Source organism: Lutra lutra, chromosome 9, assembly GCF_902655055.1.
Source record: "Lutra lutra chromosome 9, mLutLut1.2, whole genome shotgun sequence".
Lineage (NCBI taxonomy): Eukaryota > Metazoa > Chordata > Mammalia > Carnivora > Mustelidae > Lutra > Lutra lutra.
In genome coordinates, this window is record NC_062286.1 from 53,033,794 (window position 1) to 53,055,005 (window position 21,212).

The 21,212-nt window shown below is 41.9% G+C and overlaps 1 protein-coding gene across 3 annotated transcripts in view; it reads left to right on the plus strand.

The window, feature by feature from the left end:
• Positions 1–18,814, plus strand: part of PAIP2B (poly(A) binding protein interacting protein 2B) — a 59,108-nt gene extending 40,294 nt beyond the window's left edge. For 2 of the 3 annotated variants that reach the window (XM_047744999.1, XM_047744998.1), the window contains exons 2-4: positions 10,009–10,157; positions 12,326–12,502; positions 13,381–18,814. In XM_047744999.1, coding sequence (XP_047600955.1) covers positions 10,020–10,157; positions 12,326–12,502; positions 13,381–13,437 — 372 coding nt within the window. In that variant the 5' untranslated portion in view covers positions 10,009–10,019 and the 3' untranslated portion in view covers positions 13,438–18,814. Of the gene's footprint in view, positions 1–10,008; positions 10,158–11,842; positions 11,910–12,325; positions 12,503–13,380 lie in introns of those variants that run through there. The other variant, XM_047744997.1, reaches the window with a different exon arrangement.
• Positions 18,815–21,212: the final 2,398 nt, after the last annotated feature.

The window sequence follows — 21,212 nt, forward strand, 5'->3', positions numbered from 1 at the left end:
GAGAGCTTACCACTGATGTAGGCAAGTAGGTAGGCAAGTCTGTTGATTCTACCTTAGAAGTGAGTTTAAATGTTTTATGGAGTGCATTTTATATCTGTTTCGTACATTTCCAGAAGGATAATATCACAGGCATCCTTGAGGCATTGTTTCTAGAAGTTAGTGGGTCATTAATAGGTGCCAGATTAAAAATGTAATAAATGATGGGACGCCTGGGTGGCTCAGTTGGTTAAGCAGCTGCCTTCGGCTCAGGTCGTGATCCCAGCGTCCTGGGATCGAGTCCCGCATCGGGCTACTTGCTCAGCGGGGAGCCTGCTTCTCCCTCTGCCTCTGCCTGCCATTCTGTCTGCCTGTGCTCGCTCTCTCTCCCTCTCTCTTTGACAAATAAATAAAATCTTTTTAAAAAAATGTAATAAATGAATAATTAGGCGATTAATTGATTAGGGAAATGCTTGGTAGTTAAAAAAATGGGTCTTCTCAGAGAAATGAATTCACTTGACTGTGTTTTTGGGCTCTTCGTTTGTTTGTTTGTTTTTTTTTTTTTTAAGAGCATTCACTAATTTGGGAGCTGCTGAGGTAGGAATTAGGGTAATTGGGATTTGGATTATTCTATATAGAATTTGCAAGTTTATTGGAGGAATTCTTCTTAGTCTTTAGTCTTTCTATACTTGTAATAACCTATGGCAGTTAACAGGCAAAAATACAAATGTTGGGTGTTGGCTAGGACCTAATAAATTGTAATATCTGAAAGGTATGATGCAGGAAAGCTTCCAGCTGACTCTAATGTATAGACTAGAGATTGAGAACTACTGGATAGAGATTCAGTAGTTCTTTAGAACTAATGAATTCTAGAGAAATTGAGAACTACCGAAAAAGAATAGAGATTGAGAACTACTGAATAAGAATATGCCTTCTGGATATTTGCTGACTGCATTCTTAATCCTGTTTGAGTATGCTAATAAGCTTTTGAAAGCATCTTGTCACCTTCTAATTGCAGGTTAAATTTTCTGCATGCTTAACAGGCACATTGACATTCTATTTGTAAGCCCTTTTCTTGCATCAAAGGGGAGATAACTATTGGAGCATTTATGTATTGAGGTCAGCATAGGAAAGCTTAGCAAGGTGACTACTTACTTATTTTTTGTTAAAGTTTGTGCAGCTTCTCCAAGAACAATGAAATGGAAATAGAAGGGACAAGATCATTCTAATTAGAGGTTGACTTGGAACCTGTTTTTTAACCACCATGTACATATTCTACATGTTCTTCCCACCTCACTCCCCCAAAAAAGCTGAACTACTCATCCTGCTCTTTCCACCTGGATCATCCACCAAATAATGGAGAAAAGCTGATGGGTTTATTTACTTAGTAAAAGAAGGCTTTGTTGAACAAGGAAACAGAGAAATTATTTTAGTGCAAAGTATGCATGGTATTCAAAAACATGTTCTACGTGAATTTAAAAGGCTTTATGAAACTATTTCTTATACTGCTTATGTATCTTTAAAATAAAATACACACACTCACATACACTCACAACCCTGCAAAAAATTAGAAGAGGAAACAAAAAGAAACCCAGAAAGTTGGAGTTTGGTAGGTTTATCCATCAACTGTGCAAGTAGGGAGACTTATACTTGGGGGATGAAAGGGAGCAAGTTTAGTCACCCCAAGATAGCCCTTTGGCATCTTAGTTATTTCAAGCTGTTTATGTTTAAGAAACTGCAGATCCAAAAGAAGCTCTGAAAACTGAGTAGAGACATTTACTTTTTTAAGGGAAATCTCTATTTGTTGTAGTCTCCCTCAGTACCAGGAAGAAGGGGGATAACTCTAAATCTCTGGGAACTGTTATTAATGGAGAAGGGATGGACTTAAATCTTAAGGCAGACTTAAATCTGTATAACAACCTTATCCCTGTTTACTGTGCTTTTCTTGTAGACTTCCATAACTGACTTTCCACCGCCAACATTTTCTTTTGTCTTTAGCTGGAGGTGGTATTTAAGGTGATGCCTTTAGCCATTTCAGTGAGTTACTGATAAGTTTTCCTGGGTCTCTTCCATTTCTACAAGAGGTGTATATGTTAAACTTTTGATTTTCTCCTGCTAATCTGTCTCATGTCAGTTTGATTCCTAGACCAGTTAGAAGAACCTTGATAGTAAAAAAAAAATTTTTTTTTAGGCCCCCAACAAGGGCCTAAGCATTCTTGCCACCAGGGAAGTAAAATATCCTGCCATGGAGGAAGGATGTTTCATATGCCTTTGTGATGGATAAAATCACTTTCCTGATGCTCTTGTTCTCTCAGCTCTGTCTTCATGCTCATCTTGCAACTATCTATTACTAATTAAGAATCCTTGGCATTTAGATTTTGAATCAGGGAATGTATTGATTATTCAAAAAATGAACAGTTAAGTATCCCTTCCTGGCCTACACAATCAGTCATTCCTTCTTTCTCCAGTTTCTGTAGCTTCTCCCTCTCCACTAAACCATTTCTATGAACATTTAAAGAATCTCTAGACTCCCTGGTCATTGAAAATAGTTTCCAGGGATCTCTCACCCCCTAGTTTCTGTCCATTTCTTTCCCTTTCCTCAGCAGCTAGACTCCTTGAAGGAGTTATCAAATACTTCCTGTCACATACAACTCACACGCCCTCCATTTAGCTTTCTTCCTTATTTCTATTCATGGAAACTGCTCTCATTAAGGTCATCAGAGACTTCCAGGGTCCTAAATTCTATGGATGTTCCTCACCTTCCTCTTGATCTTTCAGAAGCCTTCAAAACACTCACATTACTGGATTTATTAGTTTCCTATGGTTGTTTCAACAAATTACCACAAACCGGTAGTTTAAACCAACATAAATGTATTATCTTGCAGTTCTGGAGGCCAGAAGTAAAAAATCAAGGTGTCATCCAGACTGTACTCCCTCTGGAGGCTTTCGGAGAGGGAAAATCTGTTCTTTGCCTCTTTAGCTTCTGGTGGCTATAGGCATTCCTTAACTTGTGGCCACATCACTCCAGTCTCCACCTCCATGGTCATATTGCCTCCTTCTCTTCTCTGCTTTTCTTTAAGGACACTTGCCATTGGATTTAGGGCCTACTGGAATAATCCAGGATGATGTACTTATCTCAGTGTTCTTTATTTAGTCACATCTACAAAGACCCTCTTTCAAATAAGGTGGCCTCACAGGTTCTAGGGATTGGGATGTGGACATATCTTTTGGGGAGCTACTATTCAACTCACTATATGGAGTTCTATCTTCCTTTGATTCCTTTGATGCCATACTCTTCTTCTGGTTTCCTTCTTAACTCTATGGCTTCTTCTCACTTTCCTTTTCTGTATTCTCCTCCTTCTCTACCTGACTTTTGAAAATGTTCATATGCATCAGATCTGGGTCTTGGATCCTCTTCTCATCTCACTTTGCCCTTTCTCTCTAAGTAATATCTTCTAACCCCATGATTTCTATAACCATTTATATAAACAACCACTCCAAATTTCTTTATTTAGCCAGACCTTTCCTATTCTTGATGCATATAGATAACCTACTAAACATAGTCACTTGAGTGTTTCAGAGGCTTCACAAATTTAACATATCCAAAATAGAACACATCACCCCTTTTATTCCCCCACTCCTCATCACCACCCAAGAAAAGTTTGCCCTTCCCACAGAATTCCTTAGCTCAGTGAATGACATTACCATCCATCTAGTTGCTTGTGCCAAAGTTATCCTTGATATTTCCCTCACTCTGTCTCCCCACGTCCATCACCAAAAACAACCTACAGTAGTTTCAGAATCTGCCTACTCTCTTCTTACTGCCATTACCTTAGTCTTAAGCAGCCACCATTTTTCCATCTGGATTAGTGCATTAGCTCCCATTATCCACTGTCAGTCTCGCCAATCCATTTTCCATATGGTAGCCAGAGTGGTTTCAAAATATAAATTGAATCATATCACTCTGCTGCTGGATACCCTTTTTGAAGGCTTTTATTGCTTTTAAGATAAAATTTTAAATCTTTCATGTAGCCTCTATGTCCTGCATGATCTGGCCCCATCTCTTTTAGCAACTTCATCTCTCTTCCTTTCCATCTTCCTTTGACCATTCAACTGTATGCATCCCTACCTTCTTGTGTTTCCTGAGAGTTCCTTCCTGCCTCTGAATCTTTGCACATGTGTTTTCCTCATTGGGCAGGAAGATATTTTCCTTGGCCCAAGGTTCTTCTGGCTGGACTAAGAATTAAATTCACATGAGGCAGATAAACAGGTGAAATTAAATTTAGTTTCATATATATGGGAATCCACACAGACATGAAATTCCAAAGACAGTTGGGTGACTTGAAGCTTATATGACATCCTGAGTAAGAGTCTGAGAATACAAAGGGGAGGAAGACCTTTAGCACAATAGGGAGAAGAGAGATTTTAGAAACAAAGGTTGCCCTCTTATACAGAAAAATTTCTTAGGTAAAGAGGAATCTTTGTTAGTAGCTCTCTTCCTGGTACAGTCTCTTCTTTCCAATGTAAATTTAGGCAACTGAGGGGGAGGTAAAGAGCTTTTCCTGAATCTGCTGAGTTTCAGCTGCTTTTATCTCAAAATAATCCTTATGCCAAAGTGGCCCATCTTGGGGTTCTTATACTTGGCCCATACACCCTCTTCGCCCTATTGCTAGCTAACTTATGTTCTTTAGGTATCGAAAAAAGTGTTGTTTGCTCAGGGAAACCTTTGCTAACCATCCCCCCACTCTCAGACTTGATTAGGTCCCTCCCACCATCCCCATTGTTTTCTAGATTTACTTTGACTTTTATGACATGGGTCATAATTACCCTTAATTATTTGTCTCTTTCCTGACAGAATGTGAATACCACCAGGGCAAGGACTATTTACACTGTCAAAGCACCAGTCAAGCACAATGTCTAGGGTAAATAGGCACCTGATATTAATGAATAAGTGCGCCTAATGACCTGAGTTGCTAAGATGTAACTGAGAATGGACCAAACCGGAATCTAGTACCACATATTTAAACTAAAATAACATTTTAAACTGTTATTCACAATATTTAATTTAAAAATGGTATTAACCAGACTGAACAAAGTTCACAAAACTGTAGGAAACAGAATAGTAGAGACTAGTTTTTATAGCAATTGCTCAATAGACTTTTTCCAGATAATTCAGCCAAAAGTACCAAGTATTTTTCAGAGTCAAGCTGTTATCATAGGCACAATCCAGGTTTATACCTTCTGAAAAAAATCTCAGGTTCAAAGAATAGCTAGTTTCTAGTATGAGCACATTGGATTTAAGAGCTGTGGGTATTCAAAGTGTTAAACTGATGAAGCATGTATTGTAGATGTCCTAGGCACATTAAAAGTCCCAAAGTTCTTTATAGTTGGGAACTGAGGCCCCTATTTCAAGCCCAATATTTTAGACAGGAGCCCTTGATCCCCATAAAGTGCTAAATCAAATAAATGCCTAGCAGGCTTTAGCACCCCTATTTTGACTCTCTGCCAGCTACATCCTTTCCCATCTTAATCCAAATGACAAGTCTTATTTTTCATTTTCAGGATGTTTGCCAAGTAAGAGAGAAACTGAGGTAGAGGTGGGAATAAATTTCAAATAGTTCTCAGATTTCATAATGTAATAGAAAGGCACGCCAGATGTAAACTATTTCATCTGTTGTTGATGTTTAATTCTTGAGGAACTTCTCAAGCCATGACCTACTTCAAACTGCACACCTGTTCTCTAGATAGATAAGAGGAAAGAAGTGACAACTGATGGTTCATGTGGTGGAACTAGTTGTCATTGTTTATCGAATGCCTGTGTTTATTGCCATGTGACAACTTACTGCAAAGCTTAGCAGGTTAAAACAGCAAACATTTATTCTCTCACAGTTTTTGTGGGTCAGGAATCTGGGAGCAGCTTAGCTGGGTATGCTTCTACCTCAGAGCCTCTTACGAAGTTCCAGTCAAGTTGTCACTTGGGATGGTTGTCTCATCTGAAGCCTTGACTGGGGAAAGATGAACTAAGCTCACTCACATGGTTGTTAACAGGATTCAATTCCTTGTCACGTGGGCCTCTCCATAACATAGCTGACAACATGGCAGCCATTCTGATTTGTGATCCTACTTATGTACCCAGGCATTTCCCCCATCTTTGGAACCTTTGAGGGTATTTTCTTTGGCTCCACTACACTAGGATGACACATAATATACTTTGATGTGGGTGAAGATCAAGTGAAATAATGAACATCAAAGGTCAAAATAGGATAGTTAGGAAAATGCTGGGTACTTAGAGGGCAGGTGTAGTGGGTGGTGAACCTAGAGAGGAGCTGGGAACAGGAAGAGAATGTTACATGAAACTCTTGAGGCGGGAAATTCAGGGAAGTTATGAGCAGTGGTCCTGTCTTACCTGGTGTTTTCCCTGAGTTGGAAGGCATTCCCCAAATGTCTTACTTAGGAGTTACCACTATCCAGCAAAAGCTCCCCATTCTCACTCCACTACTAAAGTCTAAGGGGCACGTTAAACACCAGTGCATTGTCACCCAGTGGGCCCACAAACCCATGTTATTATTGAGCTAACTCAGCAACTCAAGTTGCTTAACCCTTGAATCTGGTACCCTCTTTGGTCTTCATATAGCACTAGCTTGATGTTTTTGTTTTGTTTAGAATGAAGTTGGACAGATTACGTACCTGAAGTCAGAGTGTAGATACGAAAGTACTAGGGACACCTGGGTAGCTCAGTTAGTTAAGCATCTGCCTTCTGCTCAGGTCATGCTCCCAGGGTCCTGGGATCGAGTGTGACATCAGGCTCCTTGCTCAGCAAGAAGCCTGCTTCTCCCTCTGCTTGCCCCTTCCCCTGCTTGTACTCACTCTCTTTGTGTCTTTGACAAATAAATAAAATCTTAAAAAAATAATAAATTGTTAAACATTATACAAATTAAGTTGTTGGATTGCTCCTATTTAGGGTAACCTAAGCTTTCCAATTGTATAGAAAACACAGGTAGAATGGTATAAACTGCACATCAACATTGTATATAGCCTGCTGAGAACCACTTTCCTGGTATTAACAGCCCCATATCTCAGTGTTTTCAACTTCTCCCAAGTGTTTGCTTTAAATTGGGTAACATCCCCATATTGGGATTATGGTATATTTCCATTCTCTTTCTCATGAACGACAGCATCCTGTGGCTTGCTCTCGGCACTCCACCTCAACTCTGGAATTAGATGGGTTATTCTATGCTTTGTTTGTCTGCCTTCTCTTTTCCCTGTGGTCATGTGCACTTAGGATTTCTTTTTCAGGCAAAGGCAGATATTTTAGAAAACTGAGTACTGGTTGTCTCTGGGTGATTTCCATACTGATGGGGAGAAATCGCTGTGCTGGTTGTGACCAACTGCCAAATGAGTCTTTGGAGATATAATTCTGTTTAACCTGCTACCCAGCAAGGGTCAGGTCCTTTAAGAGTCTCTGGGCTTAAGTATACCCTACTTAGTCATGCAGTTGCCCTGGCATTTAGAGCAGACTTGCTTCTGTCATCGTTATGTTGCAAATGGAGGTAGTAAAATTAAAGAACTGGTTTCCTACCTTCTTTAGGCTTATAGAATTATTATTATATAGCAGTATTTGGAGTAATCATTGATTTCTTTTGTCTCTATTTAAAATGTGTTAAACCAGGGGCACCTGGGTGGCTCAGTGGGTTAAGCCGCTGCCTTCGGCTCAGGTCATGATCCCAGGTCCTGGGTTCGAGCCCCACATCGGGCTTTCTGCTCGGCAGGGAGCCTGCTTCCTCCTCTCTCTCTGCCTGCCTCTCTGCTTACTTGTGATTTCTCTCTGTCAAATAAAAAAAAAAAAAAATCTTTAAAATGTGTTAAACCAATATGTTTTATAATAGGTATGCCCTATTTAAACCAGTAGTGAATTAAATGGGTTTTGTCAATAAATGAAATTCTTTTTGAAATATCAATGAGTTGGTTTTTCATCTAATTCTTCACTCATCACAATTCTACCTTGTCTTTTTTTTTTTCCTACCTTGTCTTTTAAGAAGATTGGATTTTCTAATGTTCATAACAGGTTAGGAAATTGAAAGAACTTTAAGGGGGAGTAAGCAGTAATTTTTTAGTGTACCCAGAAGCAGAGAAAGAAGACTTTTTCATGAATGTTGCCAAGATGGAAATGAGTGAGGAAAAAAATTGTTAAAGAAAACTTAAAGATGCCCCAAGGAGGAGAGAGGAAGAGATGGAATTGAGATTGAGATTATAAACCTCCATCTTGCTTTTCACAAGTCAAAAATCTAAGTGGAAAGAGAAAAATTATGCAATTTTGAATTATGAAGCAGGGTTTCATTATTTTGAGTTATGAAACAGAGTAGTTAAGTAGTATGAACTCCAAGCTCGCAGGTACAGGAACATAGAGGAGGAAAGCAGTGAGTAAAGACTACAGTGATTTTTGAAGAATGGTTAAGATTTAAATCAAGAACAGAAAAAAGACACATTCCAGATGATAGCAAACACATCAGTGTGAATTTGGAAGCCAAGTGTAAGCAATTTAAAAAGCATATATGTACTGTAAAAAGACAATAGGTAGGCAGACACTCATACAAGATATAGACAGAAATTAAGGCCAGCAGAAACTGCCATCAAAAAATTAAGCAAACAAAACAAATAATAGTATTTTTAATTTGTAAGTTCTTTTATGAAAAATAAAAATTGCGACAAATATAATAAAAGTCCTTATAGCAGATAAAGAAAAGATATATATCCTGATAGAAAAATGGTCAAAATACTTCAGCGGAAAAGTGACAAGATAAGAACTCAAATGACCTGTAAGTATATCTCAAAATGTTCAGTCTTGGTAAAAATCACAGAAATGGAAATGTAAACCATATACGACAATTTTTCTCTTAGGAGATTGGCAATGATTTAAAAGATAATAATACTCAGTGCAGAGGAATAGGCACTGATATCCTACTGGTGGGAATTTAAATTCTCATAGCAGTGTGGTAATAAATCAAGAGCCTTAAAAAAAAGCAAACATAGTTTCCAATATAGCAGTTCAGTTTCTAGGAGTATCCTAAGGAAAACATTAAAAAAGATGAACATGAGAAGTTCATCTACTCTTTATGACATGGAAACATTGGAAATACTCCAAAAGACAGTATGGTGGTATGAACACAGAAATGAGAAAAGGCAAATGATAGAGCATCCATACTCTTAAGGATGGATGCTTGGGGGGATATGTGTGTGTGTGTGTGTGTGTGTGTGTGTGTGTGTCCATGTGTCTGCATGCACATAGGGGAAGTCAGAAAGGTTATATACACTACATTGTTATTAGTTTTTAACTCTGAGTAGTTGATTCAGTCTGGTAACCTTAATTTTCTCCTTTTTGTTTATCAATACAATGAACATGTATTATTTTTTGAAATATATTTTATAGAAAAACAGCTTGAGAATCAGAATAAGGGGCAGTCACTCACAGTGTTCATTAAGAATGCATTTCCTTGGGGCACCTGGGTGGCTCAGTTGTTAAGTGTCTGCCTCTGGCTCAGGTCATGATCCCGGGGTCCTGGGATCCAGCCCCACATCAGGCTCCCTGCTTGGCAGGAAGCCTGTTTCTCCCTCCCCCACTCCCCCTGCTTGTGTTCTCTCTCTCTCTCTCTTCCCATGTCTCTCTATGTCAAATAAAGTCTTAAAAAAAAAAAAAAGAATGCATTTCCTCTACCTATTCCTTACCATTAAGGAGGCCATGTGACCCTGATTAGGTTCTAGAACCTGCAAAACATGGACTTGAAAAGATCTCCTCCTCCCACTTGCCTAGGATGGCTAACTGAGCCTGGACATTTTTTTTTTCTTTTAACTCTTAAGAATTCTACATCTGTATAGTTGATAACTGCAGAATATGGTTAGTTTTCTAATAGTTACAGACCAATAGTTTCTGTTCATCTATAGTTAGAACTTTGACTTAGAACTTCATAAGCTTCTGGAAGAATCTGGATGTTCCAGGTTTTCATTTCCTTGATCCTTTCTTTTGGTTCTGTTTAGGTTCTGTCATAATGAATGGATCCAGTGTAGCAAATACATCACCTAATGTGAAATCCAAAGAGGATCAGGGATTAAATGGGCACGATGAGAAGGAAAACCCATTTGCAGAGTACATGTGGATGGAGAACGAAGAAGATTTCAACAGACAGGTAAAGAAAGAAGTGAAGGATTAAGACGCATGTATCTCAACAGCTGTATTTTACCATCCATCTGTAACAAAAGAAATGGGTCTGTTGGGTTGAGAATAATTTAAGAATGCATGGAGGCCTTGTCTAGGCTAACCAAGAAGGCTCTTTAGCTGGTTAGACACCAGAGCAGGGTACTTTGGACGAAGATACTGATATTTTCCATCACATTGTTGCAAGAGAATCTCATGCCATGGTGATGTGGTATAGACCTGGGGAACAGCAGCTGTGTGCAGACGGGCCAGCCTGCCATGTTCCCCATGTGGCAATGCGGGGACTGGCAGAATGTATGTCTGAGATGGACAAGCGTGTAGGTGGGGAAAGGCTAGAGAGTCTAAACAAAGAATCAGCAGTAACCCATTGTCCTGCATCTCTGTGACATTAATAGCTCAAGGTAGGCACTCCAGGTAGACAGTGAGGTGACCACATGGTTCTCCGATGGTGTTGCTCTGCCCCAGCCAGGGCATTGATCATCTGAATAACTGAAGGGTAAGTTGAAGTCTAGGCACTGGGAAAGGGGGAGAGCTAAAGGCCAAAGAAGGGATCTCCTTTTAACCAAGTGATGCCCAAGTGTTCACATCCATCAGGGAGGACATTACATGATGAATAGTTCCGTGGCCATCGCCAGCATGGGGGACAGGAAATGCGCTTTTAACTGAACAGCTTGGTGCTCTGGGAACAAGGAAACAAGTTTAGCAGGGTGGCCAGCAATTCCACTCCCCCCCAACCCCTTAAACCCACTGTGTCATAATTTGTGTGACTGGCACACAGATCATGCTTGCAGTCACATCACTGTGCCCAGGTAACCATTTCTTTGGGTTGTACCTGTGAATCAGGGTAGATTTAATAAGGAGGAGCCCACTGTCATGCTCTTGGGTAGAGGCAAGGCAGATCTTGAGCAGTCATGTTAAATCTGATGGCTTGGAAATATTTTGTGGTGGTTGTTACTATAAGTACTTCGTAACTATCTAATTTACTTGAGATCAGTGTGGCTAATTGTAATGTTGAAGACTATTTTTACATCTTGTGCTACTGGTGACTTTTGAATTCATGAATAAGTGTAGGGGCTAGTTTGGGTGATTATTATTATTATTTAGATTTTATTTTATTTTATTTTATTTTTGACAGAGAGAGACACAGCAGGAGAGGGAACACAAGCAGGGGGAATGGGGGAGGGAGAAGCAGACTTCCCAACAAGCAAGAAGCCCGATGCGGGGCTTGCTCCCAGGACCTTGGGATCGTGACCTGAGCCAAAGGCAGATGCTTAATGACTGAGTTCCCCTGGGTGATTATTTTTACTTGACTTCCCCTCTGATGGTGGTGCTAGTGAGCTATGAATCTGTCCACCACTAGCCTGCAGGAAAGGGATGGCCAGATGTGAAGCCGAGGGTCTGTTAAAACCACACTTAATCTGCAGCCTGGACCGTTCTCTTTAGGAAGAGTTAATGATGTCTGCAAAGAGGTGTACAGTATCCTAGATCATAGTGCTTTAGTTTAGGGCAATCTTTAAGAAATACAGAGCTGTTTAAATATTCATATTTTTCCTTGTTTTGGAAGGATACCTACATTGATGACATCATTTTCTGCTGGTTTGCCAAAAAGTGTTCTTTATATCTTTCTTAGGTTCTGAAAGTATTTTTTTCCTTTAGGGGCCTCATTACCAGAAAAGAGGGCCAGAAGCTGAGAGTTGATTTTGATTTAATCTCCACTCTCCAGGTAGTGGTCTAGTTCTGTAATTCCTGTGCCTTTTTCGTACTTGCAAAATGAGAAATTTAAGAAGTGTGGTTTTTGAACAAGATTGAGAAAAGAATCTCAAGCTTTAAAATGATTTTCTGTAAGTGCCATCTGGATGGAACGTGTCTGTGTCACACAGAGATGTTGGAAGAGATGTGAAGGCCTAGACTTTCTGCTCTTCTGACTGACTGTTTCCTTAGTCTTTTTGTGGATGGAATTTGGTTGAAAAATCTAAAACTTGTATTTTCTCTAGCCAGTCATTTGAAGCGTCTTAATTCTTAGTAGACAACATCATTCTGAACCTCAGATTAATAATCTCTGAAAGAAAGAGGTAGGAAACTGGAAGGAGCGAGTCACACCGGGACAGTAAGTGTGAGCTCCTCGCCTTTGCTTGCTAGGTGGAGGAGGAACTGCAGGAGCAAGACTTCTTAGACCGCTGCTTCCAGGAGATGCTGGATGAAGAAGACCAAGAGTGGTTCATTCCCTCACGGGACCTGCCTCAGGCCATGGGACAGTTGCAGCAGCAGTTAAATGGACTGTCCGTCGGCGATGGTCATGATTCTGAAGATATTTTGGTAAGAGGCACACGTAGTTGCACATGAGACATAGTGAAAAGAATATGGGATTCGGAGTGACAGACTTCCTTTCTGACCCTCCTATTTTGGGCAAGTCTCTGGCCTTTGTTTCTTCACCCATCATCCCATGGGCTTTGATAAAAGGGTGCATGGAAGATGCCTTGCACCACACATTACAATGGGGCAGCGTCACCAGCTTTCATTTCCCACAGTGGGCCTTTCAAAGTAGAATTGGGATCAGAGATAAGAATTTGAACACAGAAGAGGTCTGGTTTCAAATGATCACTTGCTGTTGTTCTTTCCTTTTACTGTTCCTCAAATCTGTATTTATAGTTTTGAATGCTGCGGTTTTGGAAGGAACATTCTCCTAAGAGGCCATCTTCCACTTAAAATTAGAAGACTGGATAAACCGATTTCCTGCCTTTCGTGTTTACTTAAAGTCAGAACTCTGTGAGTGACTTAGTTCTCACAGAACTCACGTTCCAGATGACTGTGCCCTGCGGTTTGCTCAAGTTTTGGACATTCACTAGAGGGTAGATAACCCAAAGAGAATACAGTGAGGTGGGAAATAAAGGGACTGTGGTGGAATACTCGGATTCTCATCGCGTTAAGGTACTCAGTGAACTGAAAAATTATTTTTGGAGTCAGACTTTCAGGCCTCTAATGAAAGCATCATGAGGTGAACAGGAGTCTAGAGCAGGAAGGAGAAAATGAGGTTGGCCAAGGCTTAGTACGTCAGGAGCCACTGAGAGCAGCCTGGCAATAGCAGCCAGAGCTTTTTTCCCTCTTGGTGGCTGAGAGAAAGGTGCTGGTAATAATGAAGCAGGGAGTAAACAGCTTTTGAAGTGGGATTTATTATCTCTTGGTTCTTATTTCAGAGCAAAAGTAATCTGAACCCGGATGCCAAGGAATTTATTCCAGGAGTGAAGTACTGAGCTGACAGAAAGCTTTGAGGAGAACTTGTATGTCCCCATACCTTGGAATAGCGCTGCACAAAGAGGCAGAGCGGAAGAAGGGGGTGGGGCGGGCGAGGGTGCACAGTGGGAAAGGGGGATAGTGGTTTAACTTGACACTGTGACTGGAGTAACTAATGTGCTCAGTCTTACTCTACAAGCCTCTGAGTATTTCTCTTTTGTTCTACTGACTTTGGTTTGGAGCAGTTTCCTATCGTTATTATTATTAGCTTTTTGAGTTAAGGAAATCGCAGTCTTTTTTTCCCCTTCATCAGGAATGTTCTGCTGTGTGTGTTTAAACAAAATAAGCTGACCAAGAAAATCTGGGTGTTTAAGAATGCCCTTCTCATCCTACTGTACACTTACTGAGTGAGGGCAATGTTCATTGCCTGGAGAATTACTTACTGAGTCTGCTAAGCTGGATGAGAAGAGGGACGAGTGGAAGAAGGAGGTGTTGCAAATTAGGGTTCGCAGCCCAGCTCCCTTGACCCCGAGGCCTTTCCTGTGATGAAGCAGATTACCGTGGCCTGCCAAGCCAGCGTGTCCTTGCCTGGAACCCCGTTCAAGAAAACCCAGACTCCAAGGACTGGTTTCTGGTAACTCTTCTGACAGTTCATGAAAGTTACAAACCAGCAGTGGTGGGCTGTGACAGTGATTGCCATTGGGGTCACTCTGTCACTGCTGGCCTGTTCTTAAGTCTCTGCTTACAGCCACCATCAAAGTCATTATTCATTGTTTGTGAGGTCAAAGAGCTCTAGGGTGGGTTTGTCACTTTATCCCTCATGGCATCTAGTCCCCTGTCTCCTTTCCATACCAACCCTGTTCTGTTTTTGAGAAGAGATATTGTTACCAAAGGGGAAGGAGAGGCATGCTGTGCTGGCCATCAGCTTTACTCTGGAGTAGCCAACCCTGAATCCTATTAATTGTGTCTTAAGAGTATTTTGGCAATTTTTTGCCAGCCCCATGAAGACTTGGTCCTCCTGGTATCTTCCCTTAGTAAATTATTCCCCGTAATTTTTCCCAAGTAAACATATTTTTCAGGACACCAGCAAGAAGCTCAGTTTATAACTTGGGTGCTTTTCCCCACCTTACAGATTTATACAAAAGAACTCAAAAAAAGCCTGGGAGATCCTGCTTGACCCATGTGACCATGTGACCCACTGGGACAGTTTCAGTAATTATAAAATTTTGCTGTTGCCATATACCCAGCTTTACGGCTTTTTGGGTATGAGCTCTTCGGGTATATTCCTTTTGTTTTTCCTGACTGTAAATCAGCTGATACTCATAAGGGATTAAACTGGGCACCAGAAGTTGCCTTTGTGTGATAAGAATGTCTGTGGCAGTGTCAGGTCTAAAGGAGACCATGTGGAGTCCTTGCCGTCCTCCTAGGATGGGGGTTTGCAGAGGCCTGAGGGGGACAGTGGCTTCTGTATGACTGCTGCTGTTTTGTGTCAGGCTATCGGGAAAAGACCACGTAATGAAATAAAGTCTGCGTAAATTCAGTATGTGGATATGGGACAGAGGTTGGAAGGAAAGGACCGGTGTCTAGAAAGCTTGGGAATTTCTCCCTTTTCTTAGGTACTCTCTTGTTGACTTTTTGAATAGCCATAGGCTAATGTCAGATTTAAAATATGAACCCACATCTTTTTCTCATTATAAGTCTATAAGATGGCATCGTTTAAAGAATGACCTTCCCCGTTAGGACACATGTCAGAGGAGAGTAGCTTAAGGAGCTCCTATTGCCAGGTGTGCACATTAAATCCCAAAGCCTCTACCTCAAGAGAGTGGAACATTTAACTCGTTTCCAGGGAGGGCTATGAATAAAGAAACTAGCTTATCGCACCTTCCGCTTTCTTAAAGATTTACTTATTTATTTATTTGACAAAGATACAGCGAGAGAGGGAACACAAGCAAGGGGAGTGGAAGAGGGAGAAGCAGGCTTCCCGCAGAGCGGGGAGCCCAGTGCGGGGCTCAGTCTCAGAGCTCTGGGATCATGACCTGAGCCGAAGGCAGACGCTTAACCAGCTAAGCCACCCAGGCACAGCTTCAGCTTTCAACTGCGGTCATCACCTTTAATGGGGAGAGAGCCTTGGAAGTGCAGGAATAAAGAGGTCTGTCTGTCCCAGGGGCTCCGTTTCCTCCTCCTGTTAGCTTGTCCGAGCTCAGAGTCCTGAAGGTTACGCAGGGAATATATTGAGACTGCAGAAAGAGCCATTTTCTAGAGCGTGGGCATCTCTGTCAGAAAGATACAAATGATTCTAGTGTGGCTCCCAGTCTGCAGAGCCCTAAAGGGATCCAGATGGAGCCGTTTCTTCATCTTGAAGAAGGCTTGCTCTCCTGACCAGGATCGGCTGAGATGTTGGGTGCAGTGCAAAGGGCTTGTCTGTCTGCTTTGGGGTTCCATTTTGGATATCAGTCTGGGATTTCACCAGGCTGATTTAGTCTGGAGTAAGAGAGCTTCCTGCCAGATGAGCAGCGGAACCTGAAGGCTGGACTTTCCAGTCCCATTCAGACCCGAGAGTCTGCTGGCTCAAGGAGCAGGAAGCAGCTAGCAGCATGACTCTTTTCTTTTTTTTTTTTTTAAAGATTTTATTTATTTATTTGACAGAGAGATCACAAGCAGGCAGAGAGGCAGGCAGAGAGAGGAGGAAGCAAGCTCCCCGCTGAGCAGAGAGCCCAATGCGGGGCTCGATCTCAGGACTCTGAGATCATGACCTGAGCCGAAGGCAGCGGCTTAACCCACTGAGCCACCCAGGCGCCCCAGCATGACTCTTTTCTTAGCCATTCGGCTTGCGCTGCAGACAGTTTCTCTCCGTAGCCCAGCTGTTTTCTCCATCCTTTGTGTGTTGTGAAGCAGGAGCACAGTTGTTACCCAGATCATAGGCTCAGCTAGAGAGTTTGCCAGCTCCTCATTAGAAAAAGCGGGGAGGTCTCCTTGGATCTTCGCTGGGGAAAGACTGGGGGCCCCTGTCTCCGACCTTTCCTCGTAGGAACCCAATTTGGGTGCGTGCCCTCTGGGCACCTTGACCCCTTAAGGGCGAGACAGGTATTTATAAGTGGTTATTTTGATGTTGAATTTAAGCCACCACTCTGTTTAAACTTGTTCTGTTGGCAAACTGTAAGTTTGAGAATGTGTATAGCAATAGCGTGTGTGTTCTCTGTAAGTGCCAGTTCTGGCTGGGCCCAGGGTAGAGTTTCTCAGTGACTGGTTTCTGAGTTTTGTGATTGTTGGACTCTAAAACTTCAAGATGAAAATTATTTTATCTCTTGCTCTTCAAGAGAAAAAAAAAAAAAAAAGTCAAGGAAAGGCCTTTTCAGCTTCTCCAGGTCTTTGAACCACAGGAGAAAACTTGACAGCTACAGCCCAGGCCTGAGCACCTGCAGCTGTGGGGCCCTAAGCATTTTTGACCGCAGCTGTGGACTTTTGGGGTCACGTGTGGTCAAACCAAGACAGATTGTTAAGGGAGAGGCAGGACTTCAGTTTTCAAAGTCAAAACAGCTGGAGTCTCTTTAATTAAGGTTATAACACTATGGCTTAAAAAATGTTTTTAGGGAAATACTAAGCTGGATTTTTTTAATTGTGTGTTGTCCTACCGTCAGTTTTGTCTTGATTTTGGGGAAGCTAGGGAGTAAGGAGGTCATTACAATACTCTGGCAATTCTAGATGTCAGAGAGGAAAGTTGTACGAAGGAGCTGAAGGAAACTGTTGACTGAATCCTCTTGTGTTAGTGCTGTTGCAGACCCCACGTAGAAACCTCGGGTGCCCAGGAATCGACCCTGCTGTGATTGGAGAGGAGAGTTGATCTTCAATAAGGGTCCCAGTATCACAGGTTAATAATGGTTCTTGGTTTATGCAACGTTTAGGTATGGGAAAGAGCAGACACCTCACAAATTCGACCAAGAATTGGGCATGGCCACCTGTTGGGGAAGACTCTGTACCCCCAGCCCCTCTCTCCCCTGGGATAATGCATTCATTTGGAAATGAGTGGTGAGATTGACCCGGTCCTGTGGGCATCAGGAAACTCTAAGTTATTTACTAGAAAATAGTACAGTGTTTTCACCATGTAACTTGATGCTAAGTGATAATCCCGCCCTATTGATCGAGCCTTCAGAAATGTTCAATGCTTGATGTGTGGTTTGGGAAGCAGGGAATTTTTTTTTTTTAACAACTTTATTGAGGCATATTTTACATATAAAATTCACCCATTTCAACTGTACATTTCAGTTATTTTAGTAAGTTTCCTGAGTGGTAAGGCCATAACCATACTCAGTTTTAGACATTTTCCATCCCACGCCATGAGATCCTTCGTGTCCATTTACATGATAATCCCTGCTCCCAGCTCTGGGCAACCACTTATCTTTCTGTCTCTACAAATTTCCCTTTTCTGGGCATCATATCAGTGCAATCCCACAAACTGTGGTCTCTTTTGGCTGGCTTTTCCCCTTAGCATATTTCTGAGTTTCATCCCTGAGCTGTAACTTGTGTTGATAGTTTATTCTTTTAGAGCACTCAGTAGTATTCCACTGATGGACAGGCTACATTTTGTCAGCAGGGAATCTTGTAAACTTGGACTTCGGCCCCCTGTGGTCTAAATAGAACCCTCAGAACAGGGGACTCCTGGGCGAGCTGCTGCGAGTGTCCCAGGAACGACTCCTCAGAACCAGCTGCATCATCAGAGGCTCTGTGCAAGGAGCCAAAACTGCTGCAGAAATTTTTATCATTTTGCAACTTTTTTATAAGGAATTCTTGTGCTGTCTACACAACAGGATTTTTGAAGCATCTGGTAATTTAATGAGTCTGTTTTGAGTGGACACAAAAGTGAAGCCATCCATACCCTGTTGGCTATTTTACCGTCCAGGACTAGATGGAGGGGAATCACTGAACTTCTGGATACAGTATTGTCTCCATTACAAAGTTGAACACGTATTAAAGATTGTGCTGCCTTTGTTGGATGGATTTGGAGAGAAGGACGATGGCCAGCAGAGAAGGTCGAGAGGAGAAAGGGAATAGAGCCTGTGAGAAGCCCCCGAGGGCATGTGTGTGGCTTGCCCAGCTGCCAGCGCAGATGGTGGCCCCCAGCAGCTTCGTGCCTCCAGTGGGCCTACGTCTTGACTTTCAACTTTGATCCCTGTTTCACAAGTGTTTAACAGCTGTTTTTGTTCCTTTTTTCTCCTCTAAATACACATGATGTGGTAGTTATTAATATGTCTTTGTGGGAGGGGCAGGGCTTTACAATCGAAGAAAATGATTTTCATAAAAATAGCAAAAATGGGGGAAAAGTTACTTTTTAAAAATTTTGCTATATAAACCAAATGGCAGCTGTGGAAAAAAGTCTCAATAAAATGAGAATAAAATGCATTTACTTGCCGGCAGTGCTACTATTTCTTATGGTTGGGTGATTGTGTGTGTGGTGTGTTTTTGTGAGAGATTTTTTTTTTTTTAAGATTTATTTATTTGAGAAGGGGCTGCAGGGGTCAGAGGGAGAGGGAGCGAGAAGCTCAAGCAGACTCCCTGCTGAGCACAGAGCCTGATACGGGCCTTGGTCTCATAACCCGGAGATCATGACCTGAGCTGAAACCAAGAGACTGGGCCACCCAGGCACCCCTCATGAGAGATTTCTGTCTCAAGATGGATCATGGGTTTAGCTGCATCATTTTCCATTCTAAATAGTGTTACGAAGTGGTAGAAGCATTGGTTTGGAAGCTGCAGGCCCGAGTGAATCCCACCTCCAGCACTTTCTTAGTGCCTTCAGCCTGCACCTCAGTTTATCTATAAAGACATGGCTCCTCCCTCCTAGGACTGCTGTGTAAATTAGACTGAATTTAATTTCAAAATACTGCCCGGCACAAGGAAGGTGCTTAATACATAGTGGCAGTAATGCGCACAGTCATGTGTACAGCTTTGAACAAAGGTCGTAACAGGAAATCCTTGGACCTGGAAGGAAATTGGATAGCTGTTATCTTCCGGCTTCAGGGGAAAACTGACTCCTATCTGGAAAACAAGGAAAGGTTCTGAATCTGCCTTTCAACTACTGCACAAGGTCGAGAGCCTTCTAACTACCAAACACTGTCCTAGGTACCCGGGCTACTGGGTTAACAAGCGGGCATCATCCATCCTGTTTGGGGGGGATGTTTGGTAATTCATATTTATTCGGTTTACACCTAACTTTAACCTCCCAGGGATTCTCGGAGGGGCTTTATCATGTGGCAGAAAGATCATGGGACCAGACCATGGCCTGTGCATTTTGCTTTGAGTGCTATTATTTCTTTGCTGCCTTCCTAAAACCAGGCAGGGAAAGAGCTGAGCAGACTTGCCTGTGGAGCGCTTTCTGAGATACTCTAGTTATGCATATACAAGGCCTGGACTATGCACATCCTTGAAGACGTGTGTCTTACTCATTCACTTAAAACATTTCATTAACCTTACTTGAAGTAGAATACATTACAGAAAAGCAGATATTGTAAATACGCAGTTCCATAAATTTATGCCAACTTCTCAGTTGGGGTAAGTTACTCATTTTTAATCCTCAGAGCACCCTTCCCAGCCGTATGACAATTCTGTGTTTGCTGAATGGATGTGACAGATGAGGAGGCTGTGCTGGTCATGAAATCACCAGGTGGATTATTAAAGCAGTGTGGGCTTCATTTGAGTCCAGTTCTTGTTCTAAGCTCTTGCCTCTGTCACAAGGCTGTTACAGGCGCATCTCTGATGCCTTGATAGGATGGAATCCCATTAATTGCTCCTTTTATCCAGAAAGTTTAAGTGAAAGGGGAAGAAACTCATAAAAAGTGACTTGGGAAGAAACTCATCAAAAATGACTTTCTGCACCACAACCTCTGGAAATTGGAAAGTAAGCCATTTCATCACATCTCTGGCTAAAGGAGCTAGGAGCACATTGGATCTTGTACACTTTTATATTATTTTTTTAAATGATTTATTTATCAAAGAGAGTGCGTGCTCAAGTTGGGAGAGCGGCAGAGGAAAAGGGAGAGAGAGAATCCCAAGCAGACCCCCACTGAGCGCAGAGCCCGGATGCAGGACTCAATCCCATAATCCTGAGATCGTGACACAAACAGAAATCACAAGTGGGCTCTCTCCAAATGAGCCACCCTGGCACCCCACTTTTTTTTTTTTTCAACTCATATGTATTTAATACTTACGTACCAGGACTAAAAAAATCAAAATATGCTCCTTGCTCAGCTCTCCCACTGGGATAGTAGAGCCTCGACAATGGTAAGGAAGAGAGATGGCCATATTCTTGAAGAATATTAACTCTGGTGTGTATATTCTATGTATAAACTCTCCACCAATGAGATTTTAGATTCTAAATCCAAAATACGGCTTGTTCCTGGTCCCAGGATCATGTAAAAAAAACTTCTCCAGGGGTGCCTGGTGGTGCAGTTGGTTAGGTGCCCAACTCCTTTTATGGCTCAGGTTGTGATCTCAGGGTCATCAGATCAAGCCCCATATCAGACTCTGCACTAAGCATGAAGTCTGAGATTTTCTCTCTCCCCCCACCCCCGCCCCTCCTGCTCAAGCATTCTCTAAAATAAATAAATAAATCTTAAAACAAAACACCTTCAAAGTTCCCTGCACATTAATAAGTGTTCTTAGGACTGTGAGATATAGCAAAGACCCCTCCTCTGTGTCTTTCTCCTCACTGCAAGCTTTTTACCAGAAGATGTATGGGACTTGCTGAGAGCTGGCCCCTAGTAGTTTGGACCACAGGAGATGTGAAGATCGCTGGCTATTTCCT